The following is a 27,260-nucleotide window of genomic DNA, read 5'->3' as shown; positions in this document are numbered from 1 at the left end:
GTTTTTTTTTTTTTTTAAATCATGAAAGGATGCTGGATTTTTGTCAGTGCTTTTTCTGCATCTCTTGAGATTATCATGTGATTTTTATCTTTTGTCCTTTGAGTGTGATATATCACACTGATTGATTTTTGTATGTCAAATCATCCTTGTGTCCTAGGGATATTTCCCACTTGGTCGTGGTGTATGATGCTTTTAAAAAGTGCTATTAGATTTGGTTTGCTCATATTTTGTTGAGGATTTTTGTATCTATATTCATCAGGATATATTGGTCTGTAGTTTTCTTTTCTTGTGGTATTTTTCTCTGGCTCTGGTATCAGGGTAATGCTGGTCTCATAAAATTAGTTTGAAAGTGTTCCTGTCTCTTTAATTTTTTGAAAAAGTTTGAGGAGAATTAGTGTTACGAATTAACGAATTTTTCAAATGTGTGATAGAATTCAGCAGTGTAGCCATTGGGTTCAGGGCTTTCCTTTGTTGGGAGGTTTTTTATTACAAATTCAATCTTCTTGCTCATCATTGGTGTGTTAAATTTTTTTTATTTTTCATGATTCAATCTTGGTAGGTTGTATGTAGGTAGGAATTTGTCTATTTTTTCTATGTTATTCAGTATGTTAGTTTATAATTGTTCATAGAATAGACATATCTTGGAGATATTGCAGGTTTGGTCCAGGCCACTGCAATAAAGCAACTCACCTGAATTTTTTTTTGTTTCCTAATGCATACAAAAATTATGTTTACACTATACTATAGGCTATTAAGCATGCATCAACATGTTTAAAAATGTGTATATCTTAATTTAAAAATAATGCTGTTGGAAAAATGGTGCTGATAGATTTGCTTGACACAGGGTTGCCACAAACTTTCAATTTGTAAAAAATACGATATATGTGAAGCACAATAAAGTGAAGTGCAATAAAAAGAGGTATGCCTGTAGTCTCTTATGATCCTTTTTATTTTCATGGCATCAGTTGTAATGTCTCTTATTTAATTTCTGTTTTTATTTATTTGAGTCTTTTTCCTTAGTCTACTAAAGGTCAATTTTGTTTATTTTTTCAGCTCTAATTTTTATTATTTCTTTCCTTCTGCTAACTTTGGACCTAGTTTTTTGTTCTTTTTTCTAGTTCCTTAAGGTGTAAAGTCAGATTGTTTGAGCTCTTTCTTCTATTTAATATGGGCATTTATCACTATAAACTTCCTTTTTAGAATTGTTTTGTTGCATTCTGTAAGTTTTGCTATGTTGTATTTTTATTATAATTTGTCTGAAGATATTTTCTAATTTCCCTTTTGATTTCTTCTTTGGCCCTTGGTTGTTCAAGAGTGTGTTGTTTAATTTCCACATATTTGGGGATTTTCCAGTTTTCTATTAGTTTCTAGTTTCATTCTGTTGGAATCAGAAAGGATATTTGGTATGATTTCAGTATTTTTAAAGTTAAGTTTTGTTTTGTAACATAATATATAACCTAACCTGGAAAATGGTCTCTGTGCACTAAAAGAATGCATATGCTGCTCTGTTGGGCAGATTGATATGTATATGTTTGCTAGGTCTATATGATCTATAAACATTTTTCAAGTCATTTATTATCTGGATGTTATATCCATTATTGATAGTGCAATATTAAATTTCGCTGGTATTATTGTGTTGCTGCCTGTATCTCCTTTTAGTCTGTTCATATTTGCTTTATGTATTTGTGTGCTCTGATGTTTGTATATAAACATAATTTAATTGTTATATCTTCTTGGTAAGTTAATCGTTTTACTGTGATGCTTTTTTTTCCTTCTTTGTCTTTTTTGACAGTGTTCTGTTTTGTCTGATATAAATATGGCCACCCTTGTGCTCTTTTGGTTTCTATTTGCATAAAATGTCTTTTTCCATCTCTTCACTTTCAGCCTGAGCTTGTCTTTAAAAATAAAGTGAGTTTTTTTAGACAGCATATATTTGGGTCTTTAAAAAAAATCCATTCAGCCATTCTATATCTTTTAATTGAGGACTTTAATCCATTTAAATTTAAAGTAATTATTGAAAAGGAAGGACTTACTATTGCCATTTTGTTCATTGTTTTCTGTTTATCTTGCAGCTTTTTTTGTCTCTTGCTGTCTTCCTTCATATTTTATTGATTTTGTGTAGTGACGTTTTGATTCCTTTCTCATTTTCATTTGTGTATCATCTATAGGCATTTTCTTTATGATCACTATAGGGCTTACATAAAATGTAACAGTCTCTTTTAAGTTGATAAAAATTTGACTTCAGTTACACACACAACTCTACACTTCCACTTCCACACAACTTCCCTTCCACTTTATGTTATTGATGTCACAAGATACATCTTTTTACATTGTATATCCATTAGCATCTTTTTATAGTTATTTTTATACTTTTGTCTCTTAATTTCTATGCCAGAATTAAAGCAAGTTATGTACTATAGCTAACAGTATTGTAGTATTCTGTATTTGTTTATATATTTAACTAACCAGTGACTTTATAAATAAGAACGCTATTGTGTTGCTGTTTAGTGTCTTTTAATTTCAACTTAAAGGACTCTCTTGAGAATTTCTTGTAAAGGCAGATCTAATGGTGATACAGTCTCCAGCTTTTGTTTGTGTGGGAAAGTCTTTATTTCTCCTTTGTTTATGAAGGATAATAATGCCAGATATTATATTATTGTTGGCAGTATTTTTCTTTCAGTACTTTCAATATAGGGATTCACTGGTGGCTCAGCAGTGAAAAATCGACCTGCAATGCAGGAGGTGCAGGTTCAGTTCCTGGGTCGGAAAGATCCCCTGAAAAAGGAAATGGCAACCCACTCTAGTATTCTTGCCTGGGAAATCTCATGGACAGAGGAGCCTGGCAAGCTACAGTGCATGGGGTCACAAGAGTCAGACATAACTTAGTGACTAAATTACATAAAGCAATTATCCTTCAGTTAAAAAATAAATTAATTAAGAAAAAAACAACTTTGGATATATCATCCCTCTCCCTTCTGACCTGCAAAGATTCTACTGAGAGACCTGCTAATAGCTTTATGGGAATTCTATTATATATGACAAGTTTCTCTCTCTCTGTCTCTCTCTTTTTGAGCTTGACTTTTTATTTAAATTCCACATGTAAGTGATACCATACAATATTTTTCTCTGTCTGGTTTATTTCACTTTAGCATTATGCCCTAATGTCCATCCACGCTGTTGCATATGGCAGAATTTCTTTTTCTCATGGCTGATTAGTGTGTGTGTGTATATATATACATAAATATATATAACAAAATAGCAAAAAAAGAGCCAAACAATCTGATTTAAAAATGGGCTGAAATGTTATATATATATATATATATATATATATATATATATATATATATAACAGCTTCTTTCTATCCATTCATCTACCCATGAAAACTTAGGTTGTTTTCATATTTTGGCCATTGTAAATAGTGCTGCTATACTGGGGTGAATGTATTTTTTCTAAATTGAGTTTCTTTTTTTTATTTTGTTTTTGGATATACACCCAGGAGTGAAATCGCTGGGCCATATGGTAGATATATTTTTAATTTTTTGAGGAACCCCTATACTGTTTTACATAGTAGCTGCACCAATTTACATTCCCACCAATAGTGAACAAGGGTTCCCTTTCTTCCACATCCTTTCCAACACTTGTCATCTCTTGTCTTTTTGATAATAGCCACCCTAGCAAGCATGAGTAGTATTTGATTGTTGTTTTGATTTGTATTTCCCTGATGATTTGTGATACTGAGCACCTTTTTATGTACCTGTTGGTCATTTGTATGTTTTCTTTGGAAAAATGTCTTTTCAGTTCTTCAACCCATTTTTAAATCAGATTGTTTGGCTCTTTATTTATTTATTTATTTTTTGCTTTTGAGTTTAATTCTTTATATATTATGAATATTGCCCCTTATAGGATTATGACTTGCAAATATTTTCTCCTATTCCGTAGGTTGCCTTTCTTTTTACTGATAGTTTCCTTTACTTGTGCATGCAGAAGTTTTTGAGTTTGATATAGTCCCACTTATTTATTTTTTCTTCTTTTGCTTATGCCTTCTGTGAGTACTAGAGGCTTTAGTTTTTTCTAGCTTCTTTGTTTTTTCCCCTCCCTCTGTATCTTTGTGTTTCTTAAGAATTTCTTCATAAAGTCTATATCTTGCAGCTCTCTCAGCTGTAATCCACCGTTGTTATATTGGAGCCATGTTGATGTGGTATAAGGTGTGATGGAGGGGATGCATTCTATAATATTATGGATAAATTTCACTTATTTAATGGAAGAAGCACAAGCTGGAATCAAGATTGCCGGGAGAAATATCAATAACCTCAGATATGCAGATGACACCACCCTTATCGCAGAAAGTGAAGAGGAACTAAAAAGCCTCTTGATGAAAGGGAAAGAGGAGAGTGAAAAAGTTGGCTTAAAGCTCAACATTGAGAAAATTAATATCATGGCATCTAGCCCCATCACTTCATGGGAAATAGATGGGGAAACAGTGTCAGACTTTATTTTTTTGGGCTCCAAAATCACTGCAGATGGTGATTGCAGCCATGAAATTAGAAGACTTACTCCTTGGAAGGAACCTAGATAGCATGACCAACCTAGATAGCATATTAAAAAGCAGAGACATTACTTTGCCAACAAAGGTCTGTCTAGTCAAGGCTAGATTTTTCCAGTGGTCATGTATGGATGTGAGAGTTGGACTGTGAAGAAAGCTGAGCACCGAAGAATTGATGCTTTTGAACTGTGGTGCTGGAGAAGACTCTTGAGAGTCCCTTGAACTGCGAGGAGATCCAACCAGTCCATCATAAAGGAGATCAGTCCTGGGTATTCATTGGAAGGACTGATGCTGAAGCTGAAACTCCAATACTTTGGCCACTTCATGCGAAGAGTTGACTCATTGGAAAAGACCCTGATGTTGGGAGGGATTGAGGGCAGGAGGAGAAGGGGACGACAGAGGATGAGATGGCTGGATGGCATTACCAACTCAATGGACATGAGTTTGGGTAAACTCCGGGAGTTGGTGATGGACAGGGAGGCGGGCGTGCTGCGACTCATGGGTCACAAAGAGTCGGACACGACTGAGCAACTGAACTGAATGGACCAGTGTCCTTGACCTCTGATCTGTAGAAGTGTTTCTTAGAATTTTTTCCTCCTCTTACTTATGAGAGGAAGATGAGAGAAGGTCAGATAAGTCTCTGACAACATAGTTTCCTTTGGAGAACAAGCCTTTGTTACAGAGAATGTTCTGGGAGCATTTCAGTATGGTCAGTTTTCTCTCCCCTTTTCTGAAACACAAAGGGATTTTTCTCTGATTTTCTCTACGAGAGCCTGCTTGGGTTAATGGATACAAAACACACAAAAGTTTTGGGCTCCCCAAGACTGGATCCTTGGAAATTTTAATTGTCAAGCTAGTCCATGCTCAGACTCTTGCAATGTATCAAAAGTACCATTTGAGTGGTTCTACCAGTTACTGGCTCCAGTGGCTTCTCCTCAGGGAAGTTGATCTTGGTTTTAATTCTTTGTGTTTGACTGGCTTTCTAGATTTTGGGCTGATGGCTTTCCCTGTGATGTCAATTCTCAGTGGATCTAAGAAAAGTAATTGATTTTCAGTTTGTTCAGTGTTTTTCTTGTTGTGAGAATCGTAATGATAACTTCTAAGCTCTTTGGATGTCAGAGCTGAAACCCAATTTCCTTTAATGATTTTTTGAATTATTTTGTTTTCTAACCAGTTTGCTTAACTTATATTTAGTAGATGTATAGAGTTTTACAACCATCACCACAATTCAAAATCATTTCTGTCACAGCAGATCCCTCATGCCCACCAGAGTCAATCTCTTCTCCCACCCCATAAATTATTTTTTTACTGTTTGCTTTGAGGTTTTCCATATACATCTTGCCTGAATCTGCTTCATGTTACCAGTGACAATTCTGGGGAGATATAAAAACGTTGCTCCTAGTGTAGCTCTATTTCTACTTCCCTTTCTTTTTCTCTACTTCCCTTTTTGTGCTACTTTTGTTATACATATCATGACTATATGTTATAAACCCAATAATACATTCCCATAATTATTAGTAGTATAATAATTTTCTATCTATTAATGAAACTGAGAGAAGAAAGTGGAGTGAGGATATATGTATAGTATTTGTTATATTCCATTTGTGTGAGGTGATACCTCATTTTAGTTTTATTTTGCATTCCTCTAATAATTAGTGATGTTGAGCATCTTTTCATGTGCTTATTGGCCATCTGTATGTCTTTTTCAGAGAAATGTCTACTTAGAAATGTCTACTTATTTGACAAAAATGTCAAATCTGTTTTTGGACTGGATAGTTTTTTTGATATAGAGTTGTATGAGCTGTTTGTATATTTTGGAAATTAAACCCTTGTCAGTCACATGGTTTACAAACATTTTCTCCCATTCTGTGGGTTGTCTTTTCTTTTTGTTAATGGTTTCCACTGCTGTTCAAAAACTTAAAAGTTTGGTTAGGTCCCATTTGTTTATTTTTGCTTTTATTTCTATTGCCTTGGGTGATTGACCTAAGAAAACATTGGTACAATTTATGTCAGAGAATGTTTTGCCTATGTTCTCTTCTAGGAGTTTTATGGTGTCCTATATTATATTTAAGTCTTTAAGCCATATTGACTTATTTTTGTGTGTAGTGTAAGGGAGTGTTCTAACTTCATTGGTTTCCATGTGGCTATCCAGCTTTCCCATACCATTTGCTGAAGAGACTATCTTTTCTCCATTTTATACTCTTGCCTCCTTTATCGAAGATTAATTGACCATAGGTATCTGGATTTATTTCTGGGGTCTCATTCTAGGGATAGTTTTTTGAGACCAATGTTTGAAGTTTCTTCTGGCCCTCCTTAGTTGTCTCTTTCCCTGGTTCTAGCTGGCCTCTTGTGTAGCTTGTTGCTCTTAATTAAGAGGACCAGCCTCCTCTCAGTTTTTGTTGTTGTCGTTCATTCACTGAGTCATGTCCAACTCTTTGTGGCCCCATGGACTGCAGCACTCCAGGCTCCTTTGTCCTCCACTGTCTGTCAGAGTTTGCTCAAATTCATGTCCATTGAGTTGGTGATGCTACCTAAGCATCTCATCCTCTCTCACCCCCTTCTCCTCCTGCCTTCAATCTTTCCCAGCATCCGGGTCTTTCCAATGAGTCAGTTCAGCAGGTGGCCAAAGTAATGGAGCTTCAGCTTCAGCATCAGTCCTTCCAGTGAATATTCAGAATTGATTTCCTTTAGAATTGACTGGTTGGATTTCCTTGAAGTCCAAGGGACTCTCAAGTCTTCTCCAACACCACAGTTCAAAAGTATCTATTATTCAGCGCTCAGCTTTCTTTATGGTCCAACTCTCACATCCATACATGACTACTGGAAACACTATAGCTTTGACTATATATATATATATATATATATATCTTTATAGGCAAAGTGATATCTCTGCTTTTTAATATACTGTCTAGGTTTGTCATAGCTTTTCTTCCAAGGAGCAAGTGTCTTAATTTCATGACTGCAGTTACCGTCCACAGTGATTTTGGAGCCCAAGAAAATAAAATCTGCCAGTTTCCATTTTTTCCCCATTTATTTGCCATGAGGTTATGGGACTGGATGCCATGATCTTAGTTTTTTTTTAATGTTGAGTTTCAAGCCAACTTTTTCACTCTCTTCTTTCACCATCATCAAGAGGTTCTTTAGTTCCTCTTCACTTTCTGCCATTAGAGTGTTATCATCTGCATATCTGAGGTTGCTGATATTTCTCCCAGCAATCTTGATTCCAGCTTGTGATTCATTCAGCCCAGCATTTCACATGATGTATTCTGCATGTAAGTTAAATAAGCTGGATGACAATATACAGCCTTGTTGTACTCCTTTTGCAGTTTTGAACCAGTCAGTTGTTCCATGTCCATTTCTAACTTTTGCTTCTCATACTGCATACAGGCTTCTGAGGAGACAGGTAAGGTGTTCCAGTACTCCCATCTCTTTAAGAATTTTGCAGTTTGTTGTGATCCACAGAGTCAAAGGCTTTAGCATAGTCAATGAAGCAAAAGTAGATGTTTCTCTGGAATTCCCTTGCTTTCTCCATGTTCCAACGAATGTTGGCAATTTGTTCTCTGGTTCCTCTGCCTTTTCAAAACCCAGCTTGTACATCTGGAAGTTCTTGGTTCATATGCTCCTGAAGCCCAGCTTGAAGGATTTTGAGCATAGCCTTGCTAGCATGTGAAATGAACTCAACTGTATGGTGGTTTGAACATTCTCTGGCATTGTCTTTCTTTGGGATTGGTATGAAAACTGACCTTTTCCAGTCCTGTAACCACCACTCAGTTTTCCAAATTTGCCGACATATTGAGTGCAGCACTTTCACAGCATCATCTTGTAGGATTTGAAATAGCTCAACTGGAATCCCATCACCTCCAGTAGCTTTGTTTGTAGTGATGCTTCCTAAGGTCCACTAGACTTCACATTCCAGGATGTCTGGCTCTAGGTGAGTGACCACACCATTGTGGTTATCTGGGTCATTAAGATCTTTTTTTGTATAGTTCTTCTGTATATTCCTGCTACCTCTTCTTATTCTCTTATGCTTCTGTTAGGTCCTTGCTTTTAGATCCTAAACTTTTTACCACTTTTATATTGTCTCAGTTTACAATTCTGCCACTTAGAAGCTGTGTTATCTAGGGTTATTCACTTCACTTTTTAAAACATTATTTATTTTAATTGGAGGCTAATTGCTTTACAATATTGTGGTGATTTTTGCTATACATTGACATGAATCAGCCATGGGTGTACATGTGTTCCCCCGACCTGAACCCCCCTCACACCTCCCTCCACATCCCATCCCTCAGGGTTGTCCCAGTGCACCGGCTTTGAGTGCCCTGTTTCATGCATCGAACTTGGACTGGTCATCTATTTCACATATGTTTCACATACATGTTTCACATACATGTTTCAATGCTATTCTCTCAAATCATCTCACCCTCACCTTCTCCCACAGAGTCCAAAAGTCTGTTCTTTATATCTGTGTCTCTTTTGCTGTCTCGTATATAGGGTCGTCATTACCATCTTTCTAAATTCCATATGTGCGTTAATATACTGTATTGGTATTTTTCTTTCTGGCTTACTTCACTCTGTATAATAGGCTCCAGTTTCATCCACCTCTTTAGAACTGACTCAAATGCATTCTTTTTAATAGCTGAGTAATATTCCATTGTGTATATGTACCACAACTTTCTTATCCATTTGTCTGCTGATGGACATCTAGGTTGCTTCCATTTTCTAGCTATTGTAAACAGGATTCACTTCACTTTTAAACGTTAGTTTTCTCACTTGTAAAATGAAAATAAAACCACCTAGCTTTCCAGGTTGGTGTGAGAAGTCAATGAAACAGTGTGCACAAAGTACCCGGCAAGGTAGTTACTGTCACTCCTCATTTGTACTTTATTCATCTTCTACCAGCTACTTGTTGTTTTTTTAGAAAAAAATCATGCACTATTTCAAGCACACAAAGAGCAGAGAGAAAATAAAGTACACCCACATTCCCACCATTCAGCTTAAGAAGCAAATTATAGCAGCAATTGGAGCCCTGTGCATACTTTCCAATATTTCCTGCTCCTCCTTTGCTCCCTCCCCCAAGGGAACGCCAGTCTTGAATTTGTTTTGATTATTTCCAGGAATGTCTTCATACTTTACTACTTATCTTCATTAAAGACAAAATGGTTCAGAGGCATTTTTCCTGTGATGGATACTTAAACATCCTGTGGGGATAAGGGCAAATTTCTTAATACCTATAAAAAGATATCCCCATCATGTTAGCTTGCTATTTATAGGAGTACATAGTCTCTTTTTTCTGATCCAAGAATAGCAATTCTGAATAAATACCAGAAAGAAATGGTGTACCTCAGATGGCAGATTTTTGTAGTGTTTAGAGAATTTTGTCTTAAAAAAATTACTTATATTTATTTATTTTTGTTTTTATTGGAGTATAGTTGCTTTACACTGTTGTGTTAGTTTCGGCTATACAACAAAGTGAATCAAGTGCATGTAAATATATATCCCCTATTCTTTGGATTTCCTTCCCATGGAGGCCATACAGAGTATTGAATAGAGGTCCCTGTGCTATACAGTAGGTTCTCACTAGTTATCTGTTTTATCCATGGTATCAGTACTGTATACATGTCAATGCCAACCTCCCAGTTCATCCCACCCATCCCTCCCCTGTTGGTGTCCATTTGTTTGTTCTCTTTATCTGTCTCTATTTCTGCTTTACAAATAAGTTCATCTGTATCATTTTTCTAGATGCCACATATAAGCAATATTATATGATACAGTACGTCCCCTCCATACAAACAAGTTCCATTCTGAGAATACATTTGTAAGTCCAGTTTGTTTATAAATCCAACAAAGTTAGCCTAGGTACCCAACTAACACAATCAGCTATATAGTACTGTACTGTAGTAGGTTTGTAATACATTTCACACAAATAATACATAAAATACAAACACAAAAAATAAAAACATTTTAAATCTTACAGTACAGTACCCTGAAAAGCACAGTAGTACAGTACGACAGCTGGCATACAGGAGCTGGCATCGAGCGAACAGGCAAGATGAGTTACTGACTGGAGGACAAAGAGGAGGTGGGAGATGGTAGAGCAATAGGAGATGGAGGGTAAGGTGCAATTTCACTCATGCCTGATGTTGATGGCACAGGTTCTGGTTCCTTGCTGGATTCAATTCTATCCACCCTCTTGAAAAACCAATCCAGTGATGTCTGGGTAGCAGCTCCTTTTTTTTTTTTTCTTGTCAGAGATGCCACGGTAGCTCTGGATTGCAGTCTGAATGGCTGCTGCAACCTTTGTGTACTGTTCTACGTTTGGGTCCTGTGACTAACAGAGCCTCCTCAAATAAAGAAAATCCCCTTGCCTTTTCCTGCATCGTGAAGTTATTCAGTTCTGCAGTTACTTCTTCTTCCTCTTGTCTCCCTTCATCCTTTCTCTGGGCCCCCATTTCCAACAGGTCTTCATTAGCAACCGCCACGTTTGCATCTTTGAAAGTTCGCAACTGAAGAATTTTCTCTTGTAATTCTGTGTGCTGAAATGGTACTGAGTTTGTATTTATCCATGTTAGGAATTTAAAATATAAATAACAGTAGAGATTCCTTCAAACATTATGATTAAAAATTTGTTCCACAATTAATATAAAGATTCTCAACTTTGGGGGGAAAATTACTGTATCCTATTGGCTTGATTTTGGTTAATGATTTTTTTCATTGAAGTATAGTTATTTACAATATTCCATGTTTACAGCAAAGTGATTCAGCGTATATGTGTGTGTGTGTGTGTGTGCATGTGTGCTAAATCGCCTCAGTCGTGTCCAACTCTGTGCAACCCTATGGACTGTAGCCCGCCAGGCTCTTCTGTCCATGGGATTCTCCACGCAACAATACTGAAGTGGGATGCCATGCCCTCCTCCAGGGGATCTTCCTGACCAAGTGATCAAACCCGCAGTCTCTTATGTCTCCTGCATTGGGAGGCAGGTTTTTTACCACTTGGGGCACGTGGGAAGCCCCAAGTTTTTGATTCTTTTTCATTATAGGTTATTACAAGATATTGAATATAGCTCCCTGTGCTATATCATAGCTCCTTATTTATCTATTTTACATATGGTTAGTGATTTTTTTGAGAATTTTATAATATCACTTGAATTGATGGAAGACTTACTGGAGTCCCATAGAACTGAATTTTTATCTTAGTAACTTATTTACATGTAAGGAATGAAAATTAAAATACTTGGGGATATCCTCAATGGTGTTTCTAGTATAATCTCAGCTGTTTTTTTAGGCATCCTGTGGTAATTTATGCAGACATACTAGAGGCAAAGCATAGTTGAATGAAAATTCAGATTAAAATCGTGTTTTACATGAAGGTTTCAGCTGAAATAGGGACACTGCTGGATTTCTGCTAAAGCTGTAGGTATTTAGCAGCTGGACAATCACAAGGGCTTCCCTTGTGTCTCAGCTGCTAAAGAATCTGCAGAGACCTGAGTTCGATCCCTGGGTTGGGAAGATCCCCTGGAGAAGGAAAAGGCTACCCACCCCAGTATTCTGGCCTGGAGAATTCCATGGACTGTGTAGTCCATGAGGTCGCAAAGAGTTGGACACAACTGAGCGACTTTCACTTTCACTCACTAATCACCGAGTCAGAGCAAGCCAGTCAGGTGAACATCTTGCTTTCTGCCAGCAGGTGGCAGTAGCATACTAGAAATGTTTATGACGATTGGCACTGAGCCCACACACAGAGCCTTAAAATGCTATGATCGTGTGTTGGTACCTTGTGAAAAGTGCAGTAAGCCATTTTCTGGATTTCGAGATATAAAGCGGACCCCAACCTTGATATGTTCCCCATATTTACATATATTTGAATGACTGGCCCGGTCTTTTGCTCTGCCCTGGGTGAGGTCTTTTGGGATTTCCCCTCTCTCTCCCCTTCTGGCTTGCTATTGTAGCTCTTGTTTCTTTCTGGGAGTAACTTCACCCTTACAAAAATACCCACTTCTCTCCCATGCTTCAGTGTGGCATCCATTCTTTTTCACGAGGGAGAGAGACCCGGTGTGAACCGACAGAGTAGAGAGAGGAAGAGAGAGCATGGAGGCAGATCTGGACCTCACTTCCGGCTCTGCTGTGGCAACTACCACGAACACGACGTGTCCTTTTCCTCTTGTTAGTTTTATTCACTCTCTTGTTTACCATTGTTGTCAGCAGTGAAGACTTTGAGAAAAACCCAGAGCTGTGTACTTGCTTCCGGGACGTAAAACATAGGGAAAATTCTGAGACTAGATTCTGTTCTGTCTTTGAGGAACCAGGGAAGGGAGCAAGTGAGACTAATCACAAACAAAAAGTGGTGGGGACAGGAAAGCAGCAGGCAGCCTAGATTCTGGGACTGGATCAGTGAAAACAGGGCTAAGTGAGATCCACCCCACCCAGTGGGAGTGGTATCCCCGGGACTTTCCACTGGCCAGACCCAGCCTCCCAGCGCCTCATGTCTTACCACCACTTTCCCGACTACAGCGATTCCCAAGAAAGGCTGGTGCGAGAGAGTGAGGCAAAAAGGGGGGAAAGCCTAACCCTCTTCTAGCTGCTTTACATGGAGTTATCATCACTCGAAGTAGAAATCTATGCAGAGAGTCTACAGAAACACTGTCAGATGAGATAGTTAAGCCCTGTACTGTCGTTATAATGTACAGTTTTCTTGAGTTTTCCAGCCCAACCCAGAATGTGCCAAAGCCCCATCCACTGTGTGCATTCTGTGAGATAAGGTTATATTGAGTTGTAAACAACATTCACACATTGAAAACTGCTTCTGTTGTATTACATCACACATACAGAACGTGTTAAACTCAAAAGACATTTCAAATAGGCTGTATAAAAGTTAAAAGCTGTATTTGAAAGACAGATTGTGTTTTGGTATAGTGATATATATTTGCATATTATATTTGTGTATAATGATATTAATTTGTGCATTAGATTTATTTGGTTAAGTAAAATGTGTCTTTGAGGATCTATTTATCATAATGGGCAGTGACTTTAAGATAATTTTGTTCTTTTGTTGCAATAGTCAAATGTTATTTTTTCCCCAATAACCAGTGTTTTATTCTGACACAGTGATCTCATGTTATACTGGGAAAATTAAAGAAATTCTTTTGTAGTATTTGACAAGCCTAGAAGTTAGAATGCTGCCTGGAAAGTAGTAAAATACACATTAACATTTGCTTTTAATTGTTGTAACCCTTGTATCAATTTGAGTAGAACATTGAGGATGCGGTAGTTATTTAGTCATGGAAAGGAAAAATAAGACTTGTTTACCAAATTGAAAAGAAATTATGAACACGATTTTCTTAAAATTACATTTCTTCTCAAATGCACTCTCCTACTTCGAGTTATTTTCCTAATTATATTTTATATGTGATGATTTTTTTCTAAGTTTAAGCCAATCTGACCCAGAGGCAGGCTAACTTAGGTGTTTCCCTAGTGACTTGCATTAAGCACTATTTTAAAAAAAATTTTATTGAAATATAGTTGATTTACAATGTTGTGTTAGTTTCAAGTGTATAGCAAAGTGATTCAGTTATACGTATAGATACATATTCTTTTTCATATTCTTTCCCATTGAGGTTTATCACAGGATAGTGAATATAGTGCTGTATAGTAAGACCTTGTTGTTCATCTACTTCATATATAGTAGTTTGTATCTGCTAATCCAAACTCCTAATTTATCCTTTCCCCACCCTGTTACCCCTTTAGTAACCATAAGTTTATTTTCTATGTGAGTTTGTTTTGTAAACAAGGTCATTTGTATCATATTTTAGATTCCACATATATGTGATATATGATATTTGTCTTTCTCTATACGATTTACTTCACTTAGTATTATAATTTCTAAGTCCAAAGGACTATTTCTTATAGAAGTTCTCCATGTGTTATTCAAGTCAATTCAGCTCCCACCCTCCTTTTATTCATGATTTAGACCTCAGAGATGGCCCATGCCATTGCTGTGTTCCACATCAAGCATCAGATGGTACTGATTTCCAACAGACTTGGGTATGAACCCCAACTTAGCTATTTACTTGCTTTCACTCATCCTTCCTGAGTCTTATGTTTCTTGTCTGTAAAATGAAGATAACACCTGTGTGAAAATGTTTTAGTGAATATTAAACAAGAACAAATGCATGCAAAGACTTAGCATGAAGCAATAGCCTTATAAACCTCAATATTTAAGCTTCACGATTTTAGTAGGAAGTAGGTTTTATCTCTGTTTTACAGATGAGTCAGCTGAGGTTGGTAACTGATCCAGGGTCACCAAATTTGTTTTATGATTTCAAGTCCAGGGCACTTCAATCCCCTTGGCTGCTTCTGGACCAAGACTGCAGAAACTGATAAAACAGGCAGCACTGATGGTTAGGTGCGACCACTCAGATGAGCTCTAGCTGCCGTGAAGGTGCAATTCCCAATTCTTTTTCCTCTGACATTCCTTTAATTCTGTGTGATTCAAGGTTTCTGTTTAACAACTGAAACTCCATTCTTTTCTCTCCTGCTCACAAAAGCCCAGGGAGAGGGAGAGTGTTTATAGTAGGGTTAACCTGCAACCCACCCCACCCCAACTCCCTAGCATGTTATCACTGATAGTGAGTTTCTTTGAACACAATACAACTTATCCCAACATGCCATAGTCAGAAAGTGCTGCGTAAGATGTATTCTAGGGAGAATAAATAGGTCATTTGGTAGTACAGGGTTCCTGTTGCAGAGTGATGAGAAGATTGGTGGGGTCAGTGGGAGTCTAAAAAGTTAAGAATTGATCTCTCAGGCAATTGGCGGTTTTTAAGTAGGAAAGCAGCAGGAGTGGTGGTCTGCAGGGGGTTTCAGAAACCAGAAAGCCTGGAAGCCAGGGGATCCACTGAACTATTGAAGCGAACTAGACTGAATGAGATGAAGGCCTGAACTAAGTCAGTGGCAGTGGGAATAGAAAGGAATGAACAGGTACAAGAAGGCTTGTGATGGATTGGATATGCATGGGCGAGCAAGGAAGGAGACGGGTCAAGTGATAAAGCAGATTTCCTTCTTTAATTCTATTTTGCAGAAATGTGAACTATAATGATCTTGCAGCCCTAGGACTCAGAATCCAGATGGAGGAAAGGAGAAAACCCAGAATGTGCTGAAGGGCAGGGAAAACCCAAGGTTACACATTGGCAGGACATGGTTCCTAAGAGGTTTTTTTTTTTTTTTTTGGCCCCACCACTTGGCATGTGGGATCTTAGTTCCCCAACCATGGATGGAACCTATACCCCCTGCCAGGGAAGCTCGGAGTCTTAACCACTGGACTGCCAGGGAATTCCCTACAGTCCTTTTTTTATTTTTGGCCGAGTTATTTGGGTAACCTGCTGCATGTTTTCAGATCCTAGGCTAAGTGACTTTGTGATTAGTCATAGAGACATGCTGCTGTCTGAATTTAGGACTTGATTCTGGAACATTGCAAGTGGTGTTCTGGTGATAGAGAGCACTTGGTGAGTTATTCTCTTTGGCATCTCGCCAGCCAGTAACTAAATGTTTGCAGGGACTCAGAAAAGACTTTCCGAACCTGACATTAAGATCATCTGATAGATTGTACACCCCATGACTCTGGGTATAGGCTTCCTTAAGGGCAGAGATTTTTGTTTTCTTCACAGCTGTATTCCCAACAGAGAACAGAACCTGTCACTTAGTAGATGCTCAATAAATAATTGTTGGATGAGGAAACGAAGCCAGGGGTCATGAGTGCCTGGCTCACCACTGTACCGTGTTGCGTGCCATGCTGATGGAATTGCGTGCGATGCTGATGGAATTGAGTTGAAATGCGTTGGACAGCATTTGGGCTGGTGACACAAAATTTATTTGGTTTTATATGCTGTGAAATATAGGACAATCATGTTCAGCCGATAGCTCTTTACATGGAATATTAAGCAATAACAAAACTATATTCGTCCTTTTGCCAGTGATGATCTGGAACGATTTATGGAAAATCAAGGTGCGTCCAGTCCAGGTATCCTCATTTTAACAACAAGCCTCAGCAAACCTTTCATGCGACTGGAAAAGTATGTTACACTCTTGCAAGAGTTGGAACGGCATATGGAGGTAAGGGAAGGTGAACTGTTTTAAGCTCACATACAAAGTATGGACCTCTGCTATGGAGGCAGCAGCCAGTCCACCTCCAAACTAGCCTTGGTGAGGAGTTTAGGAAAAATCTTGGTTTCAAAATTTACTTGATCCAGTGTTCCCTCTTCCTGGGCTTTTAGTTTTCCTCTTAATGCAACAAGATAAAAAGGGGACTTTTTTTTTTCCCTCTGAAGATTTTTAAATTTTTGGACTTATTTTTATCAATTTTTTTCTAGCTTTATTTTTGAGGTATGACTGACCAATAAAAACTGTATACATTTAGATTGTATAACGTGACTTTTAAAAGGTATATAATGTGATTATTCATTATACACGTACTTTGTGAAATGATGACCATACAATCAAGTTAATTAGCACATCCACCACTTTTTTTGTGTGAGAACTTTTAATGCCTTTTTTTTTAAGCAACTTTCAAGTATACAATTCAGTGTTACTAACTATAGTCACCATGCTGTACATTAGATCCCCCAGATTTACTCATCTAATAACTGAAAGATACTCCCTCTTTATTATTAAATATTCATGGTCATTCTCCCTCCCCTCCCTTCTCCCAGCCTCGGTCTTGCTCACTGGTTGACTCAGATGGTGGTCCTACAGAGAGATCTTTCACAAAGAAATCTTCTGTTGCTCTGATATATGAACCAACTTTCTTGTGGGAGATAAACAAAGCAAATCAGCATCAGAAAATGCACAGAACTTTTTTTTATTATTATAGACAGGAGCATTTATCCCTAGGTCACTGCGGTCATTCAGCTTTCTGAGGCTAGATTACAGTGGAAGATTCTGGTATTTCTTGAAAGAAGAATAAATGGGTCCACTCTCAGTTTCTTTCTTTATGCAGCCAGACATCTCCATCAAAGTCCCCTTGCATTTTTTGCCTCAAGAGCCCAAATCCTCTTATTAAAAGCCAGTCAACAGGGATAGCTTCTTGAGTAGTTCTTGTGTGCTGGAGCCTGGGGGATGGGGTTGTGGGTGGGTGAGGGGGGCCTGGAGGCTGCATTTACCCTACTTGTTCTTCCTGTGTCTGGGGAAAGGTTTTGAGGTTTGAAAGGGTTTGAATATCTTTAAAGAAAAAGGTTGCATGCTGCCAGTCATGTCAGCATTTGTAAGGATTGAAAGTGTGTACTCTGAGCGAAACCACATTCTCAGGTTCTTTGACCTGCCAGAAATCTGCAGGCAGTGGGGAGCCAGTGAGTAATGCCAGCCAGAATGAAATTTCAGTTAGAGCCCGGCAATGTGTTGAGCCCTGGATGGCTTTCCAAAAGCTAAACTAATTTGCTAAATTGTTTGAGGTTGGCCCCTCCTTGTTTCTCACAAAAATTCAGAAATGAGCGGCCTCAGGTTCCGTAACTGCTCAGTGCTGAAGTGCAAATATTAATACACACTTCACTGGAGGAGATAAAATCCCAGGTGCTCCTCCTGCCTGGATCCTCTGTTTTGGAGCCTGTTTCCACTCCTTCTCCATGTGCTGGTGGTCACCTGCCTTTGGCTGCCTTTCATTTCCCACTATGAGATTATACATACCCCGAGTATGAATTCAACATCTGGTAAGACACTTTGTCCAGCTTTCTGATCACTAAGCATGGCTGCCGGCTCATGATAGAGTAACATTTGAACTTCACAGTGGTCAGCTGATTTGGGGAAGGATGAGTTTATAAAGGAATACCACCTTTCTTTTCATAAGCAGTGCTGTTCTTGGCTTGGGTTAGACCCTTAGTCTACTCAGCTCTGTATTTTATCACCGGAGGCTGGTTGCACAGCAGATATCTTCCCATTACTCCTGCTGAAATTCAAAGCTTAGCTGGATCTCTCCCCAAGGAGTTCCACTTTCCTTTCATCAAGAGTTATGCAGGTGTGGACTCCTCAAAACCATTTTTTAAAAAATGGCTGTTTATTCGTTCTGAAGCTAATTTGTTTTTTGACTGTACCGCCCAGCTTGTGGGATCTTAGTTCCCCAACCAGGGATTGAACTGTTGCTGCCTGCCTTGGAAGCACAGAGTCTTAACCACTGGACTGCCAGGGAAGCCCCTCAGAACCATTTTTGAACCTGTTCACTTTTGGGGATTGTAAGTCCTGTGAAACTGCAGACCAAATAAGCTTGCTGAAGAAGGAGCACATGGTATGAAACGGAATTTTTTCCCGTCCGCCAGGTTTAGTCTGCTGAAAGAAAATGGAGGGGGGTTAGCAGATGAGATTGGATTGATTTTTCTCTGAGCATCACTCAGTTTCCACAGTTCCCTACCTCTTATCATTTACTAACAACACGACCTAATGATGACCCTAAATAATTATTATTTATTATCCACAGTATAGTAGCAAAAGGGGAAATGGAAACTCTTGCCTCAATAACCAAATATATGTTACCAAATATATAATGTATTCCGAACAGTCTTAATTTCTTTATCACCTAATCATTAGAGGTGCTGAGATTCCAAAGGCTCAAGTGCTGTCTTGTTTTGTAATCTTGAAATTAGCATATAGCAAAACTGATTTTTTCTTTGAGGTACAGTTCTATGACTTTTACCCCATGTATAGATTTGAGTTACCACCATCACTGATGCAATACACAACAGTTCCATCATCCCTCAAAATGTCTTCTTTTGATCTCTTTGCAGCCACACCTTCCTCCCACCCCACCCTCTGGCAACCACTGATTTGTTCTCCTTTAATACTGTTTTAAAATGTATTCTTTTGATAGGATACGCATCCAGATCACCAGGATATTCTGAAAGCAATCATAGCATTCAAAACTCTCATGGTAGGTGATGCTCTAAAGTTATTATTCTCTATTTCGTAGTCTTTGTTTCTAAAACAGTGACTTGTGTGTAATGTTTCTTTCCTTTTGCAAAGGTCTCTGGAGTGGAAACAGTAAGCTCTAGTGACCGTATTGCAGTGATTGTTTCATTTAATGTTGTCTTCCAAACATCATGCTTACCTGTGAAAGGTTGCCAGGCTGAGGGTGTAAAGTCCTCACATTTGAAGTCTCTGCCACATTAAGCATGGCTGTGTAGGTGGGGGGTTTCCTTTTGTGTCTTTGTCTTTACCCCTGTGTTGCTCACCTTACGTCTGTGCAACTCATCCTTCACTGATAGGCATCAATACTGGATTCATCTACTTATGCCAAAAGGTGTGAGTCTATTCTTTGCATAGGAAAAAGAAATCCTTCATCAAATCTAAAAGAAAAAAAACAGCTAAAATACAATTGCCGTATACAGATTGCTATCAAAGGTACCTTTATCTCAAATCTCGAGCATGATGGCTTAATGTCCTCTTGAAACCACTGATGTAAAACCGCTTGGTGGCATTTTAGGAGGAAAGTAAATGTTATTTGGGGTCATTGATTAAGTTAAGCTTCATTTTAGACATTTCCATAGTGTTCCAAGTGATAGAGATCAATGTTCAGTTATTGATTCTTGCTGTAAGATTATGATGCAACTTTCACCGTCACCTCATTTTTGTTGCTGTTGAAAGATCTGTACCTGACATGTCTACAGTTAAATAGCAAGTTGAAGACCAGAGAGTAAGGTATCAGGTTAAACTTCCCGTGGAAGACAAAAAATCGTCAAATATTGGCTGTTTGATATGGTTCAACCTAATAGAACAGGCCACTGAAACCTGTGGCATTTGTTATTGTTATTTGTGTCCCCTTTCTTTTTTCCTGTGTAGATTGAATATAACATGTCTCTTTTGAAAACAAATTAGTTCTAATCATTTTACATGTTGTACAAGTTACTTTGATGGTTATAGTATACTTATTCCCATTCCAGGTGCTTCAAAAATGTATCAATTTATTTCTTCAAGCTTCCATTTACCTGAAAGGAACAGCAGAGAGAGATTTTATAGAAAACATATCCCAAAATGCTATGACAGTCATTTGGAAACAGGACTATAACTAATCATATACTTATTTTCATATTCAATTTGGATTGATTACTGTTAAATTATTTTAAGATAACTGCATTTTCCAAAACAGTTATATATATATATACACACACACACACACACATATATATATATATATATAGTAACTATAGCCCACATATTGTTTCTTGGCTTGTATTTGCAATTTGTATTTGTGCAATTCAGTTGTATCTCTTTTTCTAATCCTTTTAAGGATAAAAATGAACTTAGTACTTTTTATAGCAACCTACTACTAGTCCCAAAACAAAGTGTAGGATGGTGCACATGTTTCATTATAAGATCAGTTTGAATCACTGTGGCATAAGTAGTTTAATTTTCTCTTTTTCAATAGCTCTTGGAGTCTTTTTATAAATTAAGATATTATTTGGTTGGAAACTGAGTTAGAAAAATAAGATTGCTTTGTAACTCAAAGCACTCTTCATGCAAAGATAGACAAGATGGAGGGGAGGTGGCGCCAACAGGGATGCCAGGCAGCAGATCTGAATGTACTGTCCCCGTTTGATGTAATTCTGCTTATTTTCCCATACTCCTTGTGGGGAGGGAGAGGCAATCCCCTTCTACCAGTTTATCTTGATGTTTTGACAAAATGAGAAGTAGCTCTTCCTTACAAATGTCTGGGGACTCAGGGCTAGCAATTTAAGGTAGTAGACCTTTCTGTCTGTCCAGAATGGAGCAGGTGATGGGATTTGTGATGAACAACAGGGACTCAGTGGAAATCTGAGAGTCAAGAACCACATCTTATTTTAGTCTTGTTTTAGGTCTGTTTCGGAAGAATTCCTATTCCATTATGTTCTGCTTTGGTTCTGTAGGGGCAGTGCCAAGATCTCAGAAAGAGAAAACAGCTGGAGCTGCAGATCCTTTCGGAACCTATTCAGGCATGGGAAGGGGATGATATTAAAACCTTGGGGAATGTGATCTTTATGTCACAAGTCATGGTGCAGTGTGGAACAAGTGAGGTAAGAGCTTTCACAGTTTGACACCACTCCTTCCATCTCTTATATGTTTCTTCCTTTATGTCTTCTCCCATCAAGATCAAACACTTGAACTTTCGCATCAGAAACTGAGGACCTCTTCTTTGCCCAGTCCTCTGCTTGGTGCTGTGGGAGGGGGTTAGGAGGAAAGAACAGCCATGATCTTGATCTCTGCCTTCAAAGTACTCATTAGAGACAGATGAAAACCCAAACTGCAACTGGAAAACAAATCAAAATAGTTCATGACAGATTGTGACATCCCAACAGTAGGTTCCATAGAAGTTCAGAGAGGGGAGAGAGCAAGGAAGGACTATATGGAGACAGGACCAGAGGAGGGGGCCATGAAGAGAAGAGGGGAAGATTTTGTAAGGGAGAGGTCCTTATTGTCTCAGGAGAGAGCGGGAACTTGGCGGCCTTTGTTCTTCAGGGCACTTGATTGGGAGCAGAGGAAACCTCCCAGGCGGAGTGCAAGAGCGAGCTGATGGTTTTGAAGAATGTCGGATGTCAGGCAAGGGTAGTTCAAATGGATGCAACAGGCAGCAGGAAACCATGCCAGGCCTGAGAGGTAGAGAAACATAATGAAAGAGCTGTTTATGACACCATCTGGCAGCCGTGCTGCTACTGCTAAGTCACTTCAGTCATGTCCGACTCTGTGTGACCCCATCCCTGGGATTCTCCAGGCAAGAACACTGGAGTGGGTTGCCATTTCCTTCTCCAGTGCATGAAAGTGAAAAGTGAAAGTGAAGTCACTCAGTTGTGTCTGACTCTTCGAGACCCCATGGACTGCAGCCTACCAGGTTCCTCCGTCCATGGGATTTTCCAGGCAGAAGTACTGGAGTGGGGTGCCATTGCCTTCTCTGATCTGGCAGCCATACATGTCCGCTCAACTGGAGGGGATGGGGCTGGAGACAGGCCAGCTGGGTTGGAAAGTGGTAAGTAAGTACCCCCCGCCCAAGAAGGTGATGGTGGAGAGAATGAAACTTAAGGGGCAAGTCTGAGACCTGTTTGGAAAGGAAAGCCTATTGGAAGTGGTGATCCAGGGGCTAGAAGAGATGACGGATGTCATTTCAGACCTGGTAACTTTAAGTGATGGTTGGACCAGATGGAGGTGACTTGTAGGCAGGTGCTGAAAAGGTATAGAAATGTGGGTAGGAGGTCAGAGTTAGAGGCAGAGGCTTACATGTCGCTGACAGATGTGCTTTCTTGGGAAGTAAATGTCCAGAGAGAAGCACAAAGGCCTGAAGATGGATTATGTCTTTTAGGAAGGGGGCGGGGTAGGGGAAGAAGGTTGATTACATCACCTGGCATGATTTACTGGGTACTACAATCATCTTCTCCCTCCCCAAATATCTTCTTCTACTCCCTGACAGGTCTGTGTCAGAGATTCATTACTTTGGGTTAATGTGGTTACCAAAGAGGAAAGTGGGGAGGAATAAATTAAGCATTTGGGATTAACACATACCAACTACTATACATAAAGTAGATAAACAACAAGATTCTACTGTATAGCACAGGGAACTATACTCAATATCTTGTAGTAACCTATAATGGAAAAGAATCTGAAAATATATATATCTGAATCACTTTGTCATACACTTGAAACATTGTAAATCAACTAGGCTTCAATAAAAAACACTAGAAAAAAAATAAGCAATCTCATGTAAAATGCAGATACCTTGGGGAAAGTTAATGTAGCCATTCTAACAGTCTTTCATACCTTTGGGATAAACCTCTTGGGTAAAGCAAGAAGGAAATAGTGCCAGAAAAAGAAAGTGGAAGAAAGAAAGAGGGAAATGAGGGGGGTGTGTTGTCATGGAAATTCCAGAAAGAACATTTGAAAGCGGTCAGACTGCTGAGGGCTGCAGAAGGGTCAGGGTATGGAGACCGAGAAGCCATGGGATGTCACACAAAGGCAGTGATTGATGACTTTGAGAGAGTGACAAGGGTGCAGTTAGGGAGGGATCAATGGGGAGAAAAAGAAAGCAGCCAGTAATTTGGCAATAAAACGTCAAGAAATAAAGCCACAGGGGGCAGATGAAAGTCTATGAAATGGACAGGAGATGTGCCTATGCTAAAGGCAGCAGAAAAAGCGAGTTAGACAGGAGAAAGTGGCTGGAAGCAGGAGCAGGAAATAAGATGTCTGTAGAAGGAAGTCCAACCAAGAGAAAGATGGGAGAGAATGCAGAACACTTGATAGAAAAATTAGCCTTGAAAAGTTGCTCTTCTCAAGCAGGAGGAAGGAGATGGAGCTGGGCTTGTGGATAATTGTAGGTAAAATGGCTAGATGTGCAAGCCCAGCGCCATCTTTGGCATTTACTCACTGTATATCTGCTCAAGGAGTTCAGAGAAGCATTTGTGTCCAAAATTTCCTTTAGTGCCATTTAAAAAAGTATTTCCTTCTTTGTTTTATTTGAGTATAATAATTATTGTGTAGTTACTGATTAACAGTAATGTTAGGAAGAGTTTAACACATGTGTTAAGAGCAGCAGTCCCCAACCTTTTAGGCACCAGACATGGGTTTGGGGGACCACAATTTTTCTACGAACGGGAGAGGGGTGGCAGGATGGTCTGGGGATGATTCAAACACAATATATGTATTGTGCACTTTATTTCTATTATTATTACATCAGGTCCACTTCAGATCATCAGGCATTAGATCTCAGAGGTTGGGGACCCCTGTGTTAGAGCATAATAAATTTCTTATCACTTGAACCCCTTTATTTGGCCACTTTTCAAAGTAAAATCATTTTCACTTTGACAACCTTAAGACTTATATTGTGCTGTGGTTGCATCATGGGCGAGAAGGCATTAACAGTGTGACTTTTCAGGCTTCATGCTTGGGAAACAAGCATGGTCATTTGTATTTAACTGTTATGTATAGATGGACTTCCCAGGTGGTGCTAGTGGTACAGAACCCGCCTGCCAATGCAGGAGATGGGGGTTCAATCCCCGGGTCAGAAAAGTCCCCTCAAAAGAAAATGGCAACCCATTCTGGTACTCTTGTCTGGAAAATTCCATGGACAGAAGAGCCTGGTGGGCTACAGTTCACGGGGTCACAAAGAGTCGGACACAACTGAGTGACTGAGCACACACGTTGTGTATAGGAAAGAGACAGATAAATTGGATTTATATACATTTCAAAGTACAATTAAACGAGTTTTGTACTTTTAAGTTGGGTATCTTTTTTAAAAAAATCACTATTTGTGTTTCATTGCCTTATATAAGATCTATCTTACAAAAATTATTCCAGAAATTCTTTTTTTTTCCCAGAAATTCTTAGTAAACAAAATGTGCAATTTCTGTTTACATGTAATCTTTTTCCCTCCACTTCAGGAAAAAGAGGAGCGGTACCTCATGTTATTTTCAAGTGTTTTGATAATGTTATCTGCAAGTCCTCGGATGAGTGGCTTTATTTATCAGGTTAGTAGATTTCATATAAAGCAACAAGACAGATAATGAAAACAGGTTTTCATCTAGATGCACCGTTTTCACTCTGGTATTAAGAGCCCCAGCCAGAAAAGGCAGGATGTTCTGACCCTTTGTATAATTAAACAATTTATGAGAGCAGATATTCCTTTGAACATAGACCTTTATGTTAGCATAATGAGTTTATCCTGAACCTCCACTGTTCTGGTTATGAGATAGGTCATAAATGTGTAAACAGAAATCAAAGTCTGCAACTAAGTAAATTAACAGCAGCATTTTCCAGGCCTAGATCATATCATTATTGCTGAGAAGATATAAAGCTGACACTTGCCTCTGTGATTGTCTTCTTATAGTCACATTATATGACTCAAGTTTCTGAGATGAAGTCATTCAACTCCTTAGGAAATTCAGCTTCTTTCAGTTGACTCTCAAGACACTGCATATTATAAGTTATTGTTGCCTATCCTATCTTGGCCTAGCAATGACTAATTTTCATGAAATTTGAGTTTTTGCTTTGTTGACAGACTCTCCTGAAAATCTGTTAGAAGGGTAAACTGTGATTAAATCCTGACCTCATGATTTACAGTGTGTTAGCAAAACACAACCCACATTTTCCCGTTGCTTTCTTTTCTGATTAAAATTTAAAGCAGAGAAACACATTATCTATTGACAGACTGGAGAAATATGTCTCGCCAGAATTCAGCAGTGGTTCCTAAGAGGGTCAGAAAATCTAACAAAAACAGAGACATGTATAACCACAGAATTAATGGGGATATTCTTTTTCTGGTAGGGAAAAATACCAATAGCAGGAATGGTGGTGACTAGATTAGATGAAATTGAAGGGAATGACTCCACATTCGAAATCACAGGTAGGTAATTTTTTCTTCTTCAAATCCTTTTCGAAATGAAGTGGGGTTTAAATAAATAAATGCTATTATTTTCTGTTATATAGTCCATTAGCAAGATTTCCATGGACATGGTAAAGTATATCCCATTTCCTTGGATAATTAGGTTACAGCAAGAGGAGGGAAGACTCGTGGTCATTCATGAGCCTCAGCTTTGCTATTAGTTTCAATCTTCTCTTGCATAAGAGCTAACAAATAACAAGATGAACTGATGTAAATATAGTTTTCTCTCCCTCTGTCATCTATCCCCTGGTGGCAGTGGAGCCAAAGATGTGAACTTTTATCAACAATTTTATCATCAGCCTATGAATTAGCAAGACTTGTGTTTCTAAAAAGTGCTGAAAAGCCATGAAACTTTCCTCACAGACTGAGCAATCTGCCACACCTTGGTCATGCCCCCCAACTGGCCTGTTGTCCCTTTAGCCAAACCTGTTTGATATCCATGTAATGGTTGCACGTTTTTCACTGATACAACTCAATGGCTAACACTAGGATGCTGGCCCCAGACCTTAACCCCTTCTTTCCCAATAAGGAGTCCGAGGTTTGGTGTTGGCCTAAAGACCAGTCTTAGTTGGATCTGGCTTCATCTTTGATATTGGGTAAAGCAGTATGCTATTCTCCTTTTAGATTATGAACTAGATGGGCCCTATGCTTAAATCTGGGGACTGAGTTTGTTTAGAGTGAAGTTTTATTATTACTTCCAAGATTCTATAAGCAGTAGAAATCAAGGATGGTTTTTATAAATCAAATACGAGTATTTATATCTTTATTATGGCTTGTCTGTTCCTGATAGAAGAGTTTCAACAGGGTTAACTCATAGGTATGAAAACTTCTCAAGATAGACACCCAAGTCCTAGCTGCACAAAGTGTGTTTATGAATGAGGCAAGCTCAAGGTCCTCCTTGTCTTTTGTTTCCAAATGCTCCTAATCGGATGATCCAGGTAACATAGTAGAGAGAATTGTGGTCCACTGCAGCAACAACCAGGACTTCCAGGATTGGCTGGAGCATCTGTACAGGCTGATCAGAGGACCTGCCTCTTGCAGTTCATTATCGAAAACATCATCATCATCTTGTAGTGCTCACTCCGTAAGTAGTGTGTCTGTCCTGTCCAGGGATTATTGAGTCTCTTGTCAAATCCTGCCTACTGAGGACTTACAAGAGTGGTGAGCATGCCCTTAGCCTTTAGATAGTTTGGATATTTAGGATTAGAAGTACAGTCAAACCTCATTAATTCTGCTTTCTTGTTATGGGGGAGGCCCATCCCAATTAACACAGAGTTTGAGATATGCAGCTTTGTTTGACAGTTATTAAGGTACTCCAGCTGAACTGCTAGCAAAGTTTTTCT

At 38.7% G+C, this 27,260-nt stretch overlaps 1 protein-coding gene across 6 annotated transcripts in view; it reads left to right on the top strand.

Annotated features, from left to right (window-relative positions):
* The window catches only part of ARHGEF6 (Rac/Cdc42 guanine nucleotide exchange factor 6), a 115,716-nt gene that overhangs the window by 75,757 nt on the left and 12,699 nt on the right, over nt 1-27,260 (top strand). For all 6 annotated transcript variants that reach the window (XM_061137095.1, XM_061137098.1, XM_061137097.1 and 3 more), the window contains 6 exons: nt 16,511-16,649; nt 19,390-19,449; nt 21,422-21,568; nt 24,917-25,003; nt 25,800-25,878; nt 26,856-27,001. In XM_061137095.1, the coding sequence (XP_060993078.1) occupies nt 16,511-16,649; nt 19,390-19,449; nt 21,422-21,568; nt 24,917-25,003; nt 25,800-25,878; nt 26,856-27,001 (658 nt within the window). The remainder of the gene's footprint in view (nt 1-16,510; nt 16,650-19,389; nt 19,450-21,421; nt 21,569-24,916; nt 25,004-25,799; nt 25,879-26,855; nt 27,002-27,260) is intronic.

This window comes from Dama dama, chromosome X (genome assembly GCF_033118175.1).
Source record: "Dama dama isolate Ldn47 chromosome X, ASM3311817v1, whole genome shotgun sequence".
Classification (NCBI taxonomy): domain Eukaryota; kingdom Metazoa; phylum Chordata; class Mammalia; order Artiodactyla; family Cervidae; genus Dama; species Dama dama.
The sequence above is the reverse complement of the archived record's forward strand: the minus strand, read 5'-3'. Positions and strand labels throughout refer to the sequence as shown.